General features: G+C 40.8%; 1 protein-coding gene across 2 annotated transcripts in view; it reads left to right on the top strand.

Annotated features, from left to right (window-relative positions):
• tmcc2 (transmembrane and coiled-coil domain family 2) overlaps nt 1-23,463 on the top strand; it is a 155,246-nt gene that overhangs the window by 74,140 nt on the left and 57,643 nt on the right. Inside the window, exons 1-2 of one of the 2 annotated variants that reach the window (XM_072278762.1) lie at nt 15,883-16,060; nt 17,426-17,582. The exons of the other annotated variant lie outside the window; for it this stretch is intronic. Of the exons in view, the coding sequence (XP_072134863.1) occupies nt 17,517-17,582 (66 nt within the window). The 5' untranslated portion in view covers nt 15,883-16,060; nt 17,426-17,516. Of the gene's footprint in view, nt 1-15,882; nt 16,061-17,425; nt 17,583-23,463 lie in introns of those variants that run through there. 2 annotated transcript variants of the gene reach the window in all.

The following is a 23,463-nucleotide window of genomic DNA, read 5'->3' as shown; positions in this document are numbered from 1 at the left end:
AAAAAGGTTCCCCGAAAGCAGGTATCGGTCGAAGGGGTGCTTTAGGCAGGACCTGGTTCGGCTTTCCTGCCACCTGACATAAATGACACCGTCTACAATATTCAATAATATCTTTCCTCATGTTCGGCCAGTAAAACTCTTTCATAATTCTATCGACTGTTTTCTTCACCTCAAAATGTCCTCCGAGGGGTATCTTGTGGGCCAGGTTAAAAATCTCGTCCTTATAAATTTTCGGCACTACCACCTGGTTTACCACCCCCCACTCCTCATCTGCGGGCACAGTACTTGGTCTCCACTTCCTCATCAGTACTCCTTCACATAATAGCCCACTGGTTCCCTTTTTATTTCCACTTCGGAGAGAGCTGTCTCTGTCAAAACCATCAGCTCCTCATCTCGTTCCTGTGCCTGTATAAATTCCTTCCTCGCTAATGATAAATCTGCCTCAACTCCCTCACTTCCTTCCACTCCACTATGCTCCTTCTTCGCACTTTCTAACTCCTCCTGGTACAAGGCTGGTGAAAACGTCTCAGCTAAATCTACATTCGCTTCGGCAGCCTTTCTGGTCATGCGCTGAGTCACTGCGCAAATGGGATAAACCTGTGAGTCCATGGGCGGGTCCTCAGTCCTGGCAGGCTTGCTTGTCAGCTTTACTGCTGGGTACACATCTCCGCCTGCAAGGTCATTACCGAGTAAGACCTCCACGCCTTCCATCGGTAGTTTGGGCCTTACCCCTGTCGTGACCGGTCCGGAGACCAAGTCGCTTTTTAAGTGTATCTGGTGCAAAGGTACTGCTTCAGTCCCTTTCCCAATGCCTATTATCACACTGACCTCCCCAGTCTCGGTCTCTGAACTAAATCCTAACACCCTCCTTAAGATCAATGACTGACCAGCCCCAGTGTCTCTCCAGATCCGTACTGCAACTGGGTTTGACCTCTCCTTCACTGACACCAATCCAGCCAAAATAAACTTCTCGCGCCCTTCCTGAACTCTATCAGACCTCTTCTCCCCTAGCGGTTTGTTTGCCGGCTCAATACAGCCAGTTGGAGTCGTCGTTTTTCCTTTCCCCGTCTCCTTCTTTGGGGCAAAACACCTGGACACAATGTGACCGGCTTTCCCACAATTATAGCATACAACCCCAGGAGACTTCCTACCAAACTGCTTCCTGTCTTCCTTATCCTTCTCACTAGTCCCCGACTTATTTTCTGGCTTTTCCGGAGGACTTTCTCCGCCCTTTTGACTACCCTTCTGGTAGCTTTTACTCGGGGTAAACTTTGCTTTGGGTGTTAACGCGTACTCATCCGCAAACTTAGCAGTCGCGGCTAAGGTGTCTGCCCCTTTCTCATAGGGCCTCATACCTTCAGAGACACAACCTTTAAATTGCTCAATCAGTATTAGCTGTAGCAGTCTGTCATAATCCCCAGTGACCCCTTTCGAGGCGCACCAACGCTCACAATACATCTGCATCTCACGGGCAAACTCTAAATACGTGCGGCCCCACTGCTTCCTCACATTCCGGAACCTTTGCCGGTATGCCTCCGGGACCAATTCATAAATTCTGAGTATAGCCTCTTTCACCACATCATACCTCTGGGCATCTTCTGCGGACAATGCCGAGTAAGCTTGCTGAGCCGTCCCCTTAAGTACACTCCGAAGCAAAACAGCCCACTTATCCCTCGGCCAGTCCTGACTTGCAGCGACTTTTTCAAAATGTAGAAAGTACCGATCAACATCGGCCTCCTCAAATGGGGGAACCAACCTAACCTCCTGGGTCGCCCCGAACCCTGCACTTTGGATTGGCATTTGGCCCCTCTCTAACGTTATCCTTAACTTCTCCAGCTCAAACTCCCTTTCCTTTTTCTCTTCTTCTTCTAGCTGCTTTACTCCGAACTCGTGCTCGAGTCTTAATTTTTCCATCTGCAGCTGCACTGCTTCTCCACCAGGTTTGCTCATAGACACCATCTCCAGCTCCCCTTGGGGAAACACACCTTTAGATATATAATGCTCAATGATAGCTCTGTGCATCTCCGCTCTCCTCATTGTCGGCTTCCCCTTAAAAAGATTCAACCATTTGGCAACAGTTGCCAATTCTGATTTCCTGGCATCCTCTAATGCCTCCAAGGTTGGCGCCTTTAGAAATTCCTCAATCTCCATTTCTGCTGTTTGCCCTTTTTTTTCTTTCGGGAATTCTAACCTAATCAATTTACCCAGTCCCAAATTTTGGCGTTCAAAATCCCGGACGAGATCCCCACTTATGTACCCCGTAACTGGGTTGCCAAACCAGCAGAAATGGAATGCTCATTGGAGTCTGGATTAAAGAAATAAGTAATATAGTACACTAATCGTAAGGATATAAATGTAACAGGTTAGCAATGATAATACACACATATACACAGAACTAGGGTAATAGGAATCAACCAAGCTCTGTCGCAGTCTAGGGGTAAAATGATCGGTCTTCAGTGAAGCAGAGTTCAGTTCAGTTTAGTGCAGTTTGCAGTAATCGCTGTTGTCGTACCATGTTAGAGGGAGAGAGAGAGATGCAATTTGGTTTCAGGCAGACCTTTTGATGTCTTCTAATCCCGCTGTGGTCACCGACTGTGACCCCTCCGTTCCGGATACGATCGTTCTTTCGCGGTGAACCCGGCACCCAGGCAAGGGCGGACACACACCCCAGGTTCCCACCAGTCGCACCTTTACACCCTGTGAGCCTCTGGTTGGTTACCGCGAACCAGTCCTCCAAACTCCCACCGACTTGTGGGGGCCCACTGCTCTTTCCAGGGTCTCGTGGTGTGTCTCGTGCCTTAGCAAACCCTGCTCCTTTTATCCTCCTGCTGGGTATCACCTGTCCATCAAACTTTAAACAGTTCAGGTTCAAGGCAACCGGTCTGTCAGTATCTGAATTGTGTTTCTTTCCTGTTAATCCCTCTCTTCTCTCTTATTAGCATTTTGAATGTTTCTCCATTGTCTTTCTTATCACTCTCATTAGCATCTTCCGTCCGGTACCTCTGCTGGGCGTCACACATGACAGGTGTCAGCATGCATGGTGAGAGAACATGAAGGGTTAGGAATAATGATAAGGTGAGATTGGTGTCAGGAGTGTGAATGTTATTTGGCATCTGCACGATGCTTATGAAGAGCTTTATTTGTCAAATGTACATCGAAACATACAGTGAAATGTGTAATTTACATCAAATCAAATCAGCAAGGATTGTGCTGGGAAGCCCGCAAGCGTCACCACGCTTCCAGTGGCCACTTGGCATGCCCACAACTCAGTAAACCTAATAGTACAGCTTTCGAATGTGAGGGGAAACCCATGCTATATGGAGAGAACACACAAACTCCTCACAAGCAGTGGCAGGGATTCAATCCCGATCATACAGATGGCGCTGTAATAACATTACACTAACCACCACCCGATGTAATAGCAGCTGAGAGCAGACAAATCAGATGACACGTCAGGAGTTTGTACGGGATAGTTTCTGGGATCATCAGTAATCACATCTGTTCCTTCTGGACTCTAATAGTGGGGGAAGAATACATATCCAAATTATCTGAATCTGCAAGGCCAAATCTGCCTGCACTTCAGGACTATTGTGGCTTTTGTGAGTTGCTGATAATTGTTAACAAAATCTGAAGTTGCTGGAAATCCGAGCAGCACACACAAAATGCTGAAGAACTCACAAGGTCAGGCAGCATCTAGGAAAAGAGTGAAGTTGACATTTCAAATGTTGATTGTACTCTTTTCCTAGATGCTGCCTGGCCTGCTGAATTGTTCAGCATTTTGTGTGTGCTGCTGATAATTGTTGTTGACCTGCAACTCTGCTGCAGCAGTTCAGATTCTGGATGATGCTGGTCACAAATTTAATCACCTTTATGCTGATAACAGAAAGATTTGAGAATATGGTATGTAGTTCATTCCTGATATTTTAGACTGGTATACAAACCAAGAGAACATTACGTAGTGCTATTCTGAATCTGTAGTCAAAGTGCAAAAAATAAGTTTCCACAGACCTTTCTCAGATATCAAGGATGTGGATCCATCTCTGTTGAAAGCTAAAATAATGAGGAAATCATGTGGTGACATTTTTTTTTATCTGAATTAACTCCAGCTAAAGTTGTCAATGTAGCTAAAATTCGTTGATGCTGACATTTTGAAATAAAAGTTCATTGGTTTGAAGAAGGCCAAATACTGGTGTATGAAATGTTTAAATGAGTCAGCTAAAGCCCTAAATTATCTGCAAATGATCTGTACATTGCTTGGCAGTGATTTGTCGTGACATACAGGCAACCCCTGCATTGCGGCCCTTCAGGTAATGGAAAATACACCCTTGCAGAAAATCACTACCCAAAATATTTAGCTATGGAATAAAATTTGTTGACAGAATTTAGGCGGGGGGGAGTTTTTTTAAACTCATGTTTCTTGAAGCATCTATAAAAAGAGGCTTCGGGTACGGAAAATTGCAACACAGTCTATTTTCTTAAAGCACAACATTCCTGTAACACATGCCTGCTGGAATCTAAACTTGGGTTGCTTCAAGATGCTTAACAGCATCCATTACCAGCCACAAGGGGGAGAGTTTACATCTTCATGCCAATAGGGACCTCTTGTGACGTACAATGGTATATGCAATTCATTGCCTTGTGCATAACAATTAATTTGTATATATTGGTCTGGATTTCTCAGTTTGGGTAGTATAAATGCTGTTCAATTTCCAGGTTGCCTCAAAGTGCAGTACATTTCCATTCATGTGGCAGAGCTCTGTAGGCAAATTCCTTGATACACTCTGTTGCTGCGTCTTGTTATTTTAAGGGCAGAGAAGAAGCTGGCTGAGAATCACCAACACTTGGAGTGGGTGTTCTGCTCTTGTCTTCTGTGCCAGGATAGAACAGCTGCTGCACTTACAGTTCCAAGAAAAAGCTTGTGAATCCTTTGCAATTACCTGTTTTTCTGCATTAATTGCTCATAAAAAGTGGTCTGATTTTCATCTAAGTCGCAATAATAGACAAACACAATCTGCCTAAACTAATAACCCACAAACAATTGTACTACTTCTTGTCAATACTGAGTACATTATTTAAACAATCATAGTCCAAGTTCAAAAAAGTATGTGAACCTCTGGCGTAATGCCTTCTACAAAAGTTATTTGGAGTCAGGTATTGCAATCAATGAGTTGAGATTGGAGGTGTGGGTGGTAGAGGTTCCCTGCCCTATGTATATTTTTTTTAAAAAAAGATACACAGTCAGGTTACTGACAGAGTCTGCTTTTCTCAAAAAGTATCTGTTTATGTGCACTATGCCTCGATCAAAATCTTTCAGAGAACCGAAGAAGAACAATTGTAGAGCTGGGTGAAGCTGAAAAAGGCTACAAAGGCATTTCTAAAGACCTGAGTATTGTCAACAAACGGAGGAAACCCAGTACTGTTGCTACTCTCCCTAGGAGTACGCATCTTGCAGAGATCACACCAAGAGCACAACATGTAGTGCTGAAGGAGGTGGAAAAGAACCCAAGGGTAATAGCAAAAGACCTGCAGAAATCTCTAAAACTTGCTAAAATCTCTGCTCATGTGTCCACAAAAGAAAAACATTGAACAAGAATGGTGTTCATGGAAGGAAGGACACCACAGAGGGAACCACTGCTCTCCAAAAAAAAATTACTGCACTTAAGTTTGCAAAAGACCTCCTCCTAGATGTTCCACGATGTTTCTGGGACAATGTTCTATGTACAGATAAGACAAAAGTTGAACTATTTGGCAGAAATGCACACTGCGTTGTTTGGAGGAAAAAGGTGGTATGTGAGGACAAGAAGAATCCTGTCCCTGGTAGCATGGCGGGAGGATGGGGTAAGAGCAGGCATGCGTGAAGTGGAAGAGATGCGATTGAGGGCAGCATTGATGGTGGAGGAAGGGAAGCCCCTTTCTTTGAAAAAGGAGGACATCTTCGTTCTAGGATGAATAGCTTCATCCTGAGAGCAAATGCTCTGGAGATGGAGGAATTGAAAGAAGGAGATGGTGTTTTTACAAGTAGCAGGGTGATATAGTCCAGGTAGCTGAGAGAGCCTGTTGGTTTATAATAGACATCGGTGGATAAGCTGTCTCTGGAGATCGAGACAGTGAGATCGAGAAAGGGAAGGGAAGTATTGGAAATGGATCAGGTGAATTTGAGGACAGGATGGAAGCTGAGGCAAAGTTGATGAAAGCGACAAGTTCAGCATGGGTACAGGAAGCAGCACCAATGCGGTAATCGATGTAGCGTAGGAAAAGTGCGGAATGGTCACCAATGTAGGCGTGGAACATAGACTGTTCCACTTAGCCAACAAACAGGCAGGTGTAGCTGGGACCCATACAAGTGCGCATGGCTATCTCTTTTGTTTGAAGGAACTGGGAGGACCCAAAGAAGAAATTATTTAGAGTGAGAACAAATTCTGCTAGTTGAAGCAGAGTCGTGTGGAGGGAACTGTTTGGGTCTTGTGTCCAGAAAGAGGCAGAGAACTTTGGAGCCTTCCTGGTGGGGTATGGAGATGTACAGGGACTGGACATACATAGTAAAAATAAGATGATGGTGGCCAAGGAACCCGCAATCCTTGAAAAGATCAAGAGCATCTTTTTTCCATAGAGAAAACTCAGCCTGACTTGCTGAGTTCTTCCAGCATTTTGTGTGTGTTGCCTGGATTTCCAGCATCTGCAGATTTTCTCTTGTTTGATGAAAAGTATAAATTTTGTGTGTTATCAGTTTAGGCAGATAGTGTTTGTCTATTATTGTGACTTTGATTAGATCAGACCACATTTTATAACTAACTAATGCAGAAAACCAGGTAATTGCAAAGGGTTCACAAACTTTTTCATGCAAGTGTAGTATTGCTCTTCATGAGTGCTGCGTGTATTTCAATTGTTAGAAAGTTTTAATTGCCCTCTTTGTAGCTGAGCTTGGGGTAGAAATCAATAACCTGTTTTTTGTTTCTGATATTATCTGTCAAGTCCATATATAAAACGGATCATATTTTAAATCTTAAATTATTTTAAACCATTAAAATGAATTGAAATTGACCATGAAGTTCTTCTGGGCTAGTTTTCCATTATCATATGAAGATTGAGATAATTCTGAAGGTTGGTGTTTTTTTTAAATGTGTGTGACAATAATGTGATGCAGTATTTTTATACAAATGTGTCTTGGATATGGTGAGTTTGGATGTCCATCTGTTGGGATACCTGGTTTTTCCAACTAACGCAATGCACAGCATTGTGGGCCGAAGGGCCTGTATTGTGCTGTAGGTTTTCTATGTTAATGTAGTCACTATCCTTATTGGAGTTATTTAACAAGAATTTTATGTATAATATGTTGATCAAAATATATGGCTATCACTAAAGGAACTTGAAGCATTGGCACCTGAATCCATTGATTGATTCCTAGCTACACAGCAACCAATTGAAAATTATCAAAAAATGCTCCACAGAAAGCATTGGGTCATTTCTATGACTGAAATAAGATCATTTTCCAACATTTTAACAAAACATAGAACATAGAATAGTACAGCACAGTACAGGCCCTTTGGCCCACAATGTTGGGCTGACCCTCAAACCCTGCCTCCCAAATAACCCCCCTCCCACCTTAAGTTCCTCCATATACCTGTCTAGTAGCCTCTTAAATTTCACTAGTGTATCTCCCTCCACCACTGACTCAGGCAGTGCATTCCACGCACCAACCACTCTCTGAGTAAAAAACCTTCCTCTAATATCCCCTTGAACTTACCACCCCTTACCTTAAAGCCATGTCCTCTTGTATTGAGCAGTGGTGCCCTGGGGAAGAGGTGCTGGCTATCCACTCTATCTATTCCTCTAATTATCTTGTACACCTCTATTATGTCTCCTCTCATCCTCCTTCTCTCCAAAGAGTAAAGCCCTAGCTCCCTTAATCTCTGATCATAATGCATACTTTCTAAACCAGGCAGCATCCTGGTAAATCTCCTCTGTACCCTTTCCAATGCTTCCACATCCTTCCTATAGTGAGGCGACCAGAACTAGACACAGTACTCCAAGTGTTATCAAAGTTATCTCTGAAAACTCATCACAGCTAATGTTGAAAAAAAAAATGTGCCTGGGTAAACTTTTTGATTTGTGGCAAGTTAACAAACAATTCACATCCATTCAAGGCTCATGTTGATTGAGCCACAGGGTCGTATGTCCATCTGCACCACTGGGTGGCAGTAATGCACATTTTTAAAAATCCTAATTTATCACAAACACAAAATCTGCAAATATTGGAAATCCAAGCAACACACACACACACAAAATGCTAGAGAAGTTCATCTTGGCTTGCAGTGTTAGGTTCTCTGACACAGAGTTTGATATTAAGAGATGTGTTGAATTTACATGGTGTTCTTCCTGTGATCATATTGGTCACAATCTGTAAACTTGTGACCAGGTACATGCAACATACTCTCCTGTGGGTCACCATTGATGAGAAACTTAACTCCACGTGCAGCAATTGACTTAACTCATGACATCCCAAGGTTAACTCAACATGCAGCAATTGACTTAACTCATGACATCCCAAGGCCTTGTCCCCATCTGCAGCACCAATCAAAGGCATACTGGGACATTTCTTTTTAGCTTGCTTGATGGGGATTCAACATCTCAAGAAATTTGATGCCATCCAGGACAAAGTAGTCTGCCTGATTGTTATCACATCCAGCACTTTAAATATTCATTCCCTTCTCCACCAGTCCACACTACTTGCAATCTGTACCACTTGAAAATGCACTGTAGTTAAATGTTCAGACTACTCTGCTGGCAACTGTATAAATCTAAAACCTAGGCCACCAAGGAGGATCAAGTTCAAGTACATTGTCACTTCAACAGTATACATGTGTGCCGCCAAACAAAGGAAGTTCCTCCAGACCAAGGTGCACAACACGGTGCATAAAACTTGCACATAACACATAAATAATATTACCAAAAACAAATTAGCAAATAAAAAGGTTCATTTGTGACACAAGTTTAATATGTGGCGAGACCTGGGTGGCAGGGAGTGCAGTAATTTTATGACCTGGGGAAAAACCTGTTTCCCATCCAAACAGTATTTGACCTAATGATACAGTATCTCTTACCTGATGGTAGGGGATCAAAGAGATTGTGGGCTGGATCAGAGGACTTCTGGTAAAATTTCAAATGGGTGAAAGAGAGATCGGCATGATTCTGTCAGCAGTCCTTGCAACCCTTTGTAGGGTCTTGTGGTCAGATGCCTTGCAATTCCTGTACCAGACAGTGATGTAGCTGGTCAGGACACTCTCAGTGGTGGTCCTGTTTTTTTAAAAAAAAGAATGGTGGTGGTTGGGAGGGGAGTTGGCCTCAATCTCCTCAAAGCTGAGACACTGCTGTGCTTTCTTTACTAAAGAGGTGGTGTTGAGGGACCAGGTGAAATGAACAGCCAGTTCATAGAACACCTTCATCACTTGTGGGTTCCCCTCCAACTCGCATGTAATTGCTAATTTGAAAGTGTTATATTTCTGCATTAAAATCCTGAAGCTGCCCCCAGAATTGTAGGAGTGCTTTTATAAAGAAGGACTGCAGCCATTTAAAAAATGTTTCAACCCCCACCTTCTCAGCCAAGAGATGGGCAGTAGGTACTGGTCTGGCAAACAGTATCCAGATGGCAACAAATGAAGAAATAAACATTGTTTTTATTGCCAAATGCTAGCATTTGGTGAGTAAATGCCCAGAGTCAAAACACTAGCTACTTTCAACATAAAAATAATAATGTTTCTTTATAATGAACGCAGTAGCATACTGAAGGAGTACTTGTTCCACTTCCTGGTTTTAAAAAAAAGTTTCCCCTCCCCCTCTCCTCTTCTATTCCCCACTCTGGCCTCTTACCTCCTCTCTCCTGCCTCCACCTCCCCTTAATGCACCTCCTCCTCCCCTTTCTTCTATGGTCCACTCTCCACTCCAATCAGCTTCTTTCTCCAGTCCTTTACCTTTCCTACCCACCTGGCTTCAACTATCATCTTCTAGCTAGCCTCCTTCCCCTCAAGTCAACTTCTTTATTCTGGCTTCTTTCCCCTTCTTTTCCAGACCTGATGAAGGGTCTCAGCCCAAAACGTCAGCTGTTTATTTCCATGGATCCTGCCTGACCTGCTGAGTTCCTCCTGCATTTTGTGCATGTTGCTTTGGATTTCCAGCATCTGCAGAATTTCATGTTCCATTTTTAGCTACTTTAGGCTATGGGGCGTACTATTAATGTTGTTTCCGTTCACTAGCCACATGAGTTGAGAATTTTTAAAAAAGTGACAAAATAATTTGAATGGTATTATGGGTAATGGGAGGGTAAAATTAGTTTAAAGGAGTCATGGAAGATAGTATTTCAAGAATTCATTGTTTTATTTTCAGACTTCAAGTGACTTCAAGCTTGGAATGAGTTTACAGATAACTGAAGCGAAAATAGTTGAATTATTTGCATGTGGTTATGGGTAACTGTTATCTTAAAGGGTGAAATGTGAATAAATAGATTCATGGCTTAAAGATTAAAGAAGAGGAACAATAAAACCAAGTGGAATAATAAAATCACTGCAGATGTGCGACATAGATGGGCTTTGAGGCAGCTTTCATCATCTACTTTTCCAATGGATTTCTGTCATTTAGCTGATGTTCAGTATGTTCATCTTGTATGACATTCATTCAGAGTTCCTTCTTTATCCACATTGTGGTGGAGTCAGCCAAATCAGAACTTGGCTTGAATACTGTAGTTTGATGATAGGTATTCTTTGGTGAAGGTCACCTCCCAATTTCCACCACCTACCCACAAGGCCAATAGCTCTCCAAGTTAATGGAGCTGGTTACAAAGGAGTCTGCTTTAAATGTCGCTAATCTAGTCACTGAAATGTCCAATATGTCAACCACAGGGATAGATAGGCTTAAACATGTGAAGTTCTCCACAGTCCAGTGCGTCAAATTGCCAAGGTGTATGAAGTTCCTGAAATTTTAGCATCCATCTGTCTCGAAGGACAATGGGTGATGATCATCATCCTCTCAAGCCTGGGCAGAAGATATGGAGATCCTGAGATCCCCACTCATCAGGATATCCCTCTTGCAGTATAGTCCAAAGGAAAGCTTATGAAGAAATACGTTTGGCACCAGCTTGGCTGTAGGAGCTGCAGGAAGTATTTTCAATGACGTCCAGCTGCCTTCGGGGCTGTACTCCAGATTTGCTGTCTGGGTTTACTCCCGTAGCCTTCGTCTCTCCCACAAGGCTTTGGAGCTATTTACCCATAGCTGGGGACCCGGTTAATGAGCACTAGGGAGTGTCCACATGCTGGAGGGCCTGCATGCTACATGTGCAGGGGCCAGACCTCCTCCCCATCCTCTGTAGTTCAGCCTGAGTCCGAAGGGAGTTCAGTTTCCATGTGTCGCCAGCGAGGAGGCGCTACATGAGGCTTGCTGTTGGAAAGGCTGTGTACCGGCAGGGAGAGACTCATACATTCAGCTCTCCTTTTTGCAAGACTGCTAGCTAGCAGTGGAAACTAAAAGTAAGAGCGACAGACACTATCCACCACGCTACCACACTAGACACATCACAAAAACCATTTTGACACACATATAATATTTTATATATTCACAGTTTTTATTAGTCTGCATTGCAATGTAGAGCCAGCTGGTGGCATAGTGGTATCAGTGCCAGACTTCGGGACGAAAGGTCCCGAGTTTGAATCCAGCTGGCTCCCCTGCACACTTTCCATCCGTGCTGGGTTACGAGCTGGTGATCTCTTTGCAAACTCACCCGGCAGAAGGCAATGGCAAACCACTGCTGTAACTTGCCTCGTACGCGGTTCTCCACTACGTCAGAGAGGCGTGGAGGGAAATCGTCTGCTAACCAGAGAAACTCCAGATGCAATGTACCTTTCTTTATTGCAATGTACTGCTACTGTACAGCAACAAATTTCACGGCATGTGCTGGTAATATTAAACTTGATTCTGATTCTGAAAATGTTCTTTAAAAATAAAGATTGCCATATGTTCTGAGCCAAATCTTGCAATACTTGACTGAGAAAGGACACCTGCTAAATTCAGTTTACTGATAGATTTTTACCTTTTGCTGTGCAGCAATGAGAAATAAAGCCAGCCAGCATTATTTGCAGTTGTTTTTGGCTGATTCAAAGCTCAGTTTCTTTGGGAAGTAGCTTGACGTTTGCAGCTGAGCTCAGCTTTCCATTTGAGGATGTTGTGGTTCAACTATCTATGCTGTTGATTCGGCTTTCAACTTTGTGACAGCTAACTCATTTATGATTCAACTTGCCAATTATAAGCAATCTATTTCAAACCACTGATTCTAGGGGGATGAATCTCAAAAGGATTGTAAGAGGATTTGATCACACGAAGGATTAATGATGGATATGTTACACATCTGAGCTGCATCCATTCCCCACACATGTACCCTGAGTGAAAATATCCTGTTTATTTGAAGTGCATTAACCTTCATTTTTAGGAAAATTGCATTTTTACTATCAATATCTTTTAAAAGGGAGGAAACAAATAACTTTACATCTGAGCAACACGCATCAAAGTTGCTGGTGAACGCAGCAGGCCAGGCAGCATCTGTAGGAAGAGGTGCAGTCGACGTTTCAGGCCGAGACCCTTCGTCAGGACTAACTGAAGGAAGAGTGAGTAAGGGATTTACATCTGTTCCTGTTTCTGAAAGCTACTTTTTCATCTCGTATTGAATTTTTCACATTTCGATCTTCAGGTTTCTTCTCAACACCAACATTTATTGTCATTTCCACTAATTTCCCCTAATCTCAGTCGATGCAATTAAAGTTTCTTTTTGCATAGATAGCTCCTCATTTGCTGAGTATTTCTCACATCTTTTCTTATCAAAGAGGTCTAATTCAACAATGCCACCCCCCAAGCAACTTGATTAATGGTAAGTATTAAGGATTTTGACCAAAGGTTTTCAATCTGAAACAAGAGTTATGTTAACTTTACTAATGCTGTCTGACTTGATGAGTATTACAGTGTTTTCCATTACTTGTTCTGATTTCCAGTGTTTTGTTTTTAATCTTCAAAGCTGCCAGATGCTTTGACAAAAAAAAACTCAGGTAGTTAATTTGTATCCCGCAAAGAAGGAAACTTGCTGTTTGAACTCTTAAAGAGACTCTAGAGTTCAGAATTTCTTTTTCAGGGTTCTTCAACCTTTAAACCATAAATAGAATTCTGCTTAGAACAAAGCTCAAAGTTTTTTTTAAAAAAAGTGTAAATTTATTCTCAAAGTATGTATGTATATGTCACCATATTCTACCCCAAGATTCATTTTCTTGCAGGCATTTACATTACATTAGAATCAATGAAAAACCGCACACAAAGACTGACAAGCAACCAGTGTACAAAAGAAGATGCTGTGCAAATACAAGATAAATAAATTGGGGCGGAACAGTGGTGTAGTGGCTAGCACAATGCTTTACAGTGCCAGTGACCCGGGTTCAATCCCCGCCACTGCCTGTCAGGAATTTGTGCATTCTCCCTGTGACCAAGTGGGTTTCCTCCGGGTGCTCCGGTGTTTTTCTACAGTCCCATGGTAGGTTAATTGGTCTTTATAAATTGTCCCATGATTAGGCTAGGGTTAAATTGGAGATTGTTGGGCGGCATGGCTTGAAGGGCTGGAAGGGCCTATTCTGTACTGTATCTCAAGTAAATATACTGAGAACAGGAGTTGTAGAATTGTTGGAAGTGACTCTATAGGTTGTGGTCTTAGGCCCATGTTCTGATGTAATTTCATCCACTTGATATGTTAATGTGAATCACTTACAATAGATCCTGCCTGACATGCTGACTATTTCTTGCATTTTCTATTAATGTTTTAGGTTTTCAATATCTGTAAGATTTCGTTCCAATTATTGTTGAAATGTTAAACTAACTTCTGTTAGCCAGCTTGGGATACACTTTCTATTTCTGCATAGATCAACAGATGTCCTGTGCCCAATAAGCCTAGTGTGGAACCCTTTGAGCCGCTGTCGTGTTCACGCATCGACAGGCAAACTAGTTATCATTTCTACTTGTACGCAGAGTAGAGCTGAATTACAGTTGCTCTATTGAATCTGAGATCTTGTGAAAACTTTTCAAAACAATTTCATTGAGTATCATGTAAATATAGGGCAGTATTAACTATTTGTCCTTTAGCCATGGTTTATATCAGTATTGGCCAGAAATGTTATTATATATAATTGAGGCAATACTGATAGTGTACTAATATACACCAGTAGCCACTTCATTAGGTACCTCCTCTACCTAATAAAGCTGCCTCTGAGTTTAGTTTGCAGTCTTCTACTGCGGTAGACCATCCATTTCAAAGTTCAAGGTGTTCAGATATGTTTTCCTACATACCTTTGTTGTGTTGCGTGGTTATTTGTGTTGCTGTCACCTTCCTGTCAGCTTGAACCAGTCTGGTCATTCTCCTCTGACCTCTCATTAACAAGGTCCACAGAACTGCCACTCACTGAATGTATTTTTTTTCTTTGTCACACTGTTCACTGTAAACTCTAGAGACTGATGTGTGTGAAAATCTCATGAGATCAGCAATTTCTAAGAAACTAAAACCACCCTGTCTGGCACCAACAATCATTCCACGGTCAAAGTCACTTAGATCACTTTTCTTCCCCATTCTGATGTTTGGCCTGAACAGCAACTGAACTTCTTGCCAGTATCTGCATGCTTTTATGTATTTAGTTGCTGCCACATGATTGGCTGATTTAGATATTTGCATTAATGAACAGATGTACCTCAGGAAGTGCCCACTTGGTGTATATTATACCGGATTACATTCATGTTTTTAGTCAGAGCATATGTCAGCAGTTAATAGTTGAAGGGGATCCTATAATGTGTGACGTCTGATAACATCAGAATACATTGACTAACTCTTTAAATGCTTCTGTGTTTATATTGAAGTATATGCTCCTTTATTACAAGTAATTAAATGCCCAAACCTTGAATCTTTGATGTTGGTAAGACATGACCTTATTACATGATGAAGCTTAGCCAATGGACTGAGTAACCTACTACTCTTTATAACTTGCATGTTCATATTGTTCCTTGTTTGACATTTGCTAATATTAGTTCAGCTTTTCAATATTCTGTGCTTGTAACAATTTTTGGTGCGATATATAAACTTCTTTGCTGAATTCATGTAGTTTAGTGGAGCGTAGGGCTACAATTTATTTTTACTTAATTTTTGCATAACAAAGCATAAAGGTTTCCTGAATATTTGGCATAATTCACATTCAACAAAAGGCTGGTGTTTTCAGCCCTGCTTAATATCCTGTGCATTTTCCCATGCAAGCTGCTGATTTATTTTAATTCCCAGAGAATGAATTCCCCAGTGATTGTAATGCACCTGCTTCATGTTCTATTCCCCACCACAAAAATGAGATTTAGCGCCCCCCCCCATCCTCCAGGAGCAATTATGTTAAGTGCCTGAATAGTGTCAGGACTGTGTAATTTTAGTAGATTGATTGCAGCAAATGTGCTTTGCATTTTGTAAACAGTTGTGGAGTGGTGGTGGGGCAGGAGGAGAAGGACATATCCAATGATGAACCCTTCATGGTCTGGCTTTTATTGGAAATTCTTTCTAAATTCATTTGTGTCAGCCTGGCCAAGTAGGTGTGGTACAGTAACGCTATAATCGTGATTCTACCTGACAGAACAAATGCACTGATAATGAAAAGGGCACCATGATGTTATTGCCTGATTTGATTCAGAGGCTGACTTCAGCTGGCACTTTGAGTGACAGTCGCTTTTGGCCTGGTTGGGTCATGTTGCAAGCTTGTTATATGACCAATAAGGCTGCAACTGTAAAACACCAGAAAGTGTGGAGTCCCGAGGTAAAGATCGGTGCAGATGGCATGAGGCATGGTGTGGAGACCTCTGGTTTCTTTAAAGTTCAATTTACTTGCTGCTTTTGTGTGTGAGCATAAGGAAGGAGAAGGTGGTATGGTAAAACGGAACTTTGAAGTCCTGAACCTTGAAGCATATTTGGGAATTTAACACTTTTTTTCAAGATGATATGCCAAGGCAAAGTAGTGAAGTATCCTTTTGAATTGAATGTTATTATTTAATGTGATTTACTTGTGTTTGTTCAGGAATGTGTAAAATATAAGAAATCCTATGAGATGCTGGACACTGTAAAGTGTCAATGTAACAGTTAAATAAATCTTGCTTAGAAAGTCACCTTCGGTGCCAATTAAAAATGAATGTCTGTTTTCACAGCCCCAGTTGCATTGCTGAAGGGGTATAGATATCAAGATAAATTGATGTGTCATTGAATAGAGAACCTGCCACCATTTGTAAAGAAATCAACTATAGTTTTGTGTGTTATCTTAAAAATCTCTTGGCCAGTGTTTACACAAGACATAATGCCATATGTTTTGATAATTCGAGGTTTTTTAAATGAACTTAGAATAAAGTTTAAGGAGTAGTCAACATAAATTTGGGCTAAACCATTGTACTTGAAGAGTAAGTTAGAAAATGTCCATAAAAATGTGTATAGTGGTTTTCTGCATTATGGTGGGAGTTTGGACCTCAACATTAAAAGTTACGTTGAATTCATAATGAATGTGGAATATAAAGATTTATTTTTGATGGTGTTGCCATTTTGTTCTTCATAATCTTTGACTATTGATAGACCAACTTGACTACCACAAATAGGAAAAACATTGGGAATTATCCCATCAGCAAAACATACTGCCATTTTCATGCTGCTTAAGATCTACCGTGCCCCACACATGGGCTTAACTTAGTCACCATAATCCAAGGACAATGAAGCATGTGATTTGATGCTGTTTTGAAATTTTCTAGCATACATTTATAACAATTAGTATTTAGTTTTAAATTGGACTGTGGGAATCTGAAGATGTTAGATATATAATGTATTGATGATGACACATTAGCTGCATTATCACATATAATACCACTTTGCCTTGTTCCTGATTTACAATGACTTGGTCAAAATTTATGTTATTTGTTACTTATAGTTAATTCTAACTGGGCAAATGCTGCAATTCACACCATTTTTTCCCTTATTGCCATCCTGTCTATAAAAAGATGATGCTATGTGGCACCACGTTTCATTCTTATAGTCACAGTGAACTCCTTACACACGCTTCAAATGTGTGATCATTTTTATTTGGCTTTGCATTGCAGTATTGCCATTGTTGTGATCATGGTAGCTGAGATTAACTTGAAGTAGAAAGTAGAAATTAGTTGGTTCATATACTCTAAATGTTGTGTTTTGTATTTAAAATGAAGATGGTGCAGATGGTGCCTGTGCAGTTTTTCAGGCATTGTAAAAATGGCGCTATTTAAACCAGCATGTGCCGTGGTATTCATCAGCTGTTACACTGTAGCTTTGAGAAAATCAACCTCTTTTATTTTCCTTAACTGCTGCTGGCAGAAGGAATTCCTCTTGCTGAGAGCTTCGCACTCAGTGATATTGAGAATCACAGTACAACTATTTACTTGATCCATTTTGTGTTTGGTGACAAATGGGGATGGAGCATTCCTCTGCAGACGCAAGATTTTTTCTCCTTAATTCGCTGCTGGGAACATTTGTGAGTATTACTTATTGCCCAGATAGGTTTAAACAAAAGTTCCCTGATTTGGTGTTGTGCAGCATTGCTCTCTGAACAGTAAGTGCTCATTGTTGGTTTCTATGATTTAGTTTCATATGATAGTAAGTTTCCACTGCTCTGCTGGCTTGCAGTAAGATAGTGTACCATGTGTTTCATTTCTAGTGCGTTCTCTGTCATGTCATTGCTATCAATGGTTCAATCTACGCTGATGGTACCTTTTGTGTGTTTTGCCATTAACTCTGGTACTGTGCAGCTTCATACAGAAACTGTGAGTGTGAATGAAGGGACTGACTTTGTTAGTGCCGGCCTCAATTACAGTTCGTTGTGTGACTGCTTTTCAGCACATTTTCTAAATGTAGTACTTTCAATTCTTAATATTACTGTATCCGTTAGCATTCTTCACAAGTCTTGCTTTTCCTAGCCATGTTGTTAGCATCAGTGGTATAGTTTTGTTTAAAACTGAAGTATCAAAAAATGTTCTGAAACTTCGGTCTTGAGTAGTTGGAAATGGCTTCTTCATTTTAAATGGAGGGATCAATTTCATTCTTGTTTTTCACTCTAAAATGCTGTTTATCCTCCAGACGTGATTTTTTTTATTCCCATAGTCAAATTTTGCTCTGCCCTACTTTTAAAGATATTGTTTAGTAAGTGAGATTAAATTGTTGCTTCATACAGATCTTTTTTTATATAATCAATGAGTATTTTTGTCATCTATTCATTCTGCCCAGTAGCTTAAGTTACCAATTGTGACTTGTACATATAAAATGCTTGTTTATTCATTTATAATTTATACCTGATATCAATAAAAGCATCATTGTAGGCAGTGCATCTGAATATAATGAATTATAAAGGCATATTAGTAGATCAAACAAAGGGGCAAAACTGTGGCAAATGGATTTCATTATGGCAAGTATGATATCAACCACTTTAGATCTATAAAGGAGAGAACTGTGGATGTTATCTATGGTAAAAAGCATTTAATGGGATGGAATGCTGTCTAGTCTATTCGCACTGAAATACAAAGGGGTAGAAGTTTTGCCGCAACTATACAATGATCCAGGTCATGTTTTCAACAGGAAGAGGAGATCTGGGAACACTATAAAGGATATATTGGTTTTGAGGAATGTGGTTCCCAATAAGATAACCAATGGTTAAATTATAAAGGAAATAGTATGCAAGTACTTTGAGTAATGAAGATGAATTTTAAAAGAAGACCCACTCTCTGCCTCTTTCTGAAAAATACAAAAAAACTGGTATTTAATGAAGGCCACTGTAGTTTCATCACACAATTGAATTGAATAATAATGCAAACAGGCTTTTTCCACTGAGGTTGGTTGAGACTAGGTTAAGGGTGAAAGATGAAATATTTGAGGGGGATCTTCACTCAGAGGGTGGTGAGAGTGTGGAATGAGCTGCCGACAGAAATGGTGGATGCGGGCTCAATTTTAAAATTTATCTTAAATTTGGGTAAGTACATGGATGGTATGGAGGGCTATGGTCTGGATGCAGGTTGGTGGGACTACGCTGAGTAACAGTAGATAGACCAAAGGGTCTGTTTCTGTGCTGTAGAGCTCTCTGACTATAATGATGTATCCTCTGTGTGATTTGCAAACTGGCATAGAATGTTTGTTTAAATTCCCTACTGCGAAAGGTGGGAAAACTCCGCAACGTTGCAGTTTCCGTACTGAACATCATGAAGAGGCTTGTGTTGTAATGTAGTAAAAGCAATCATGAACAATTGGCCGCAGCACCAGGTGGTTGTATGCACACATCCCAAAATTGTAGTTGGTTATGTGGTGAAATGTTGGCAGTCTCACTGAAGTTTTTCTGCCAAGGCAGGATGATTTTGAACCATTTCAAATAATGATCGACAATGCTTGCTTGGTGAAGCTTTTTAACTAAAGCTTGTCCTGTTTTTCTTATGAACACTTATGAAAGATGTATATGTGTACTTCACTATAACACTGAAGTTATGAGGTAGTGCCTGCCATTTTTCAGTCACAAGAGACTTGATGGCTGAGTCAGCTTTATGTAAGATACACTTATATTTTGCATTAACAACACAGATTGTTAATTGAATTCCTATCCCACCACACCAAGTAGAACTAAACTCAATCATATCTGTGACCTTAGAGAAGTATATCAATTAATTCACGCTGTGGTTGAAGGTATTAAATCCATAGTATTGTTTTAAATAGTGGATATGCTTTAAATTGTAGGAGTGATAATCCATTTTAAATTCATAGTCTGTGCCTGTGGGAATCTCAGTCTGTTGTATTCTGATTTATCTGTTGTTTAATATGCAGATGTTGTATTTATTTACATCAGTAGTTTATCCATATACTAAATGCACCACTGTAATTACAGGTTATGTGAATCTCTGACATTCTCAACTAAGTATTCAGAATCAGGTTTAATATCACTGACATGTTGTGAGATTTGTTGTTTTGCAGCAGTTGTGTAGTGCAATACATAAAAACTATAAATTACAGTAAGATATTGAATATAAAACTAGAGTACAAAGTTCAAAAGTTCAAAGGAAATATTATAATCAAAGTACCTTATACAACAATGAGATTCATTTTCTTGTGGGCATACTCAATAAATCTATAGAATAATAACCATGACAGAATCAATGAAAGACTGCCCAACTTGGACCTTCAGCCATATTGCAGAAGACAACAAAATGTGCAAATACAAAATAAAGAAAGAATAAATAAGTAAGCAATAAATATGGAGAAAATGAGATGAAAGTCCTTGAAAGTGAGTCTGTTGGTTGTGGGAACATTTCAATGATGGGGCAAGTGATGTTAGGTGAAGTTACCCCTTTGTTTCAAGAGCCTGATGGTTGAGGGGTAGCAACAATTCTTGAACCTGGTGGTGTCAGTCCTGAAGCTCTTGTGCCTTCTTCCTGATGGCATTAGCAAAAAGAGAACATGAGTGTTGGTGTCCTTGATGTTTTCCTACGACAGCATCTCATGTAGATGTGCTCAAAGAAGGGGGAAAAAAGTAGTGAGGTAGTGTACATGGGTTCATTATTCATTCAGAAGTCTGATGGCGGAGGGGAAGAAGTTGACCCTGAATCATTGATTGTGGCTCTTCAGGCTCTTGTACCTCCTCCTCAATGGTAGAAATGAGAAAAGGGCATGTCCTGGGTGATGAGAGTCATTAATGATGGGTCTTTTTGTTGGAAAACACACAGATTGTCGATGCAAGATAAACATTTACAGATTTTCCTCTTGTGGCTTTTTTTTTCCAAAACAAGAAAGTGTTTTTGTACATGTATCTTTATTTGGGGATTTCTGTCTTTTTCACACCTATAGGGATTTTTCACTGCTATTGGGTGTGGCTAGGAAGATTTGTATCCAAACTTGTATTATATCATTCAATTAAATACTTAAATTGATTTATTCTCAAAAACCGTGGACATTGTAGAGCTATAAAACACTACAGCACAGAAACAGGTCCGTTGATCAATCTAATCCATGCTGAACTAGTAATTTGCCAAGACCCATAAACCAGCACTGGACTGTAGCCCTCCAGACCTCTCCCATTCACGTACCTATCTAAATTTCTCTTAACTGTTTAAAACAAACCCGCATCCACCATTTCCACTAGCAGCTTGTTCCACACTCTCACCACCCTTGGAGTGAAGAAGTTCCTCCTCTTTCATCTTTCACCCTTAACCCATGACCTAGTCTCACCCAACCTCAGTGGAAAAAGCCTGTTTCCATATATCTTAACCATACCCCTTGTTGCATGAATGGAAGTCACTGGGGAAGAGTATTAGTAGATATGAAGCAGCCTCTTTATTGAATAAAACAAGATATGACAGGCAGGCATCATATGAAGACCCTTTCTGGGGGTGGGGGGAGATGGGGAAGGTCGCCTGTGCCCAACACTACACACATTTCACGTGCTAAAGATCAAAGAACATGCAGGACAATTCAAACAAATTCATATTTACAGTGCCTTCTTGAACTACACATTTTAACAATTTAAAATGTATGGATCTTCCCACCATTGCACCCAAAATAAGTGTATATTACTGTCATATCCATTAAATGGGATGTTGATTGGATCCATGCATATGTAGACAATCAGTTAAGGGCCTGTTTCTTGGTCTGTCTGGTCTGCATTTTAGCTTAATCTTCAATATATATTTGAATCTGAAGGCTAGTGGTCAAAGTCCATTCAGTTAATTGCTACATGTTCTATGCCCAAAAATCACCCTAGCACTCATCATAATTATGTATACCTCTATCAAATTTCCCCTCAATCTTCTATGCTCTAGAGAAGAAAGTCCTAGCCTTTTCAATTTTTCGCTATATCTCAGGTCCTCAAGTCCTGGCAACAGCCTTTCAAGTTTTCTCTGTATTCTTTCAATCTTATTGATATCTATCTTGTAGTTAGGTGACCAGACCTGCACCCAATATTCCTAATTAGGCCTTGAAGTTTGTACGACTTCAAGATAACATCCACATTCCTGTACTCAATACTTTGATTTATGAAAGCCTATGTGCCAAAACCTCCCTTTACAATCCTATCTACCAGTGGCACCACTTTCAATGAATTATGGATCTGCATTCCCAGATCCCTCTTCTACTTCTTATTGCTGCCCCCTTCAGCATTCAAGTTCTATCATGGTTTGTCCTCCCAAAGTGCAACATCTCACACTTGTCTGTATTAAATTCCATCTGCCATTTTTCAGTCCATTTCCTACCTGGTCCAGATTCCACAGGAAGCTTTGATCGCCTTCCCCACTGTATACTATGCATCTCAATCTTCGTGTCATTGCAAATTTGCTGATCCAGTATATCACATTATCATCCAGATTGTTTGTATAGAAGGCAAACAACAACAAACCCAGCACCAATCCCTGCAACACACACTTAGTTACAGGCTTCCAGTCAGAGACAACCATCTGGTATCACACTTTGGCTTCTCCCACAAAGCCAATGTCTAATCCAGGTTGTAAACACAAAATACTCTGCAGATGCTGGGGTCAAAGCAACATGCACAATACGCTGGAGGAACTCAGCAGGTCGGGCAGCATCCATGGAAACGAACAGTCAACGTTTCGGGCCGAGACCTTTCGTCAGGACTAAGATGGTATGAACATTGAATTCTCCAACTTCTGTTAATTCCCTCACCCTCCCTTCCCCCATCCCAGTTTCACTCTGCCCCTCCTCCAGCTGCCTATCACCTCCCTCATAGTTCCACCTCTTTCTGCTACCCTTTGTGCTTCCTCCTATTCCTTCTTCACCTTTCCTGCCTATCCCCTCCCTGTTTCCCCTCCCCCACCCCTTGATCTTTCCCCTTGTTGTGCGTGTGTCTAATCTAGGTTACTACCCCATCTTGTATGCCAAGCAACTGAACCTTTTTGACCAACCTCCCATGTTGGACCTTATCAAAGGCCTTGCTAAAGTCCATGTAGACAAAATCTACTGCCTTCGTCAACTTTCCTGGTTACTTCCTCAAAAAACTCTAGGATTGGTTTGACACAACCTACCACACACAAAGCCATGTTAACTATTTCTAATCAGTCTCTATGTATCCAAATACTTTTATAGCTGTTCCCTTAGATACTTTATGATTTAGAACTCAAGCTAGGTCCTAGGACATCAAATGCTTCCCCAGATTGTTCAACTATCGTGAAATGATTTGTTTTCCTTTTTCATTGCAAGCTTCAAGATGCAAAGGCTGCTATAGCATTAGGTTACTTGGGAGACTTAAGTGAAACTTAGCGGTGTTTAAATGGGCCATGAATATTATTCCAATATGAATCTGCACTATACACAACTGCAGTAATAAATTCTTCATCTTCAGTTCTATTAATGCCAGCATCTCTGTAACCACC

This window comes from Mobula birostris, chromosome 14 (genome assembly GCF_030028105.1).
Source record: "Mobula birostris isolate sMobBir1 chromosome 14, sMobBir1.hap1, whole genome shotgun sequence".
NCBI classification, from domain to species: Eukaryota; Metazoa; Chordata; class Chondrichthyes; order Myliobatiformes; family Myliobatidae; genus Mobula; species Mobula birostris.
This window is presented reverse-complemented; position numbering and strand designations above follow the sequence as displayed.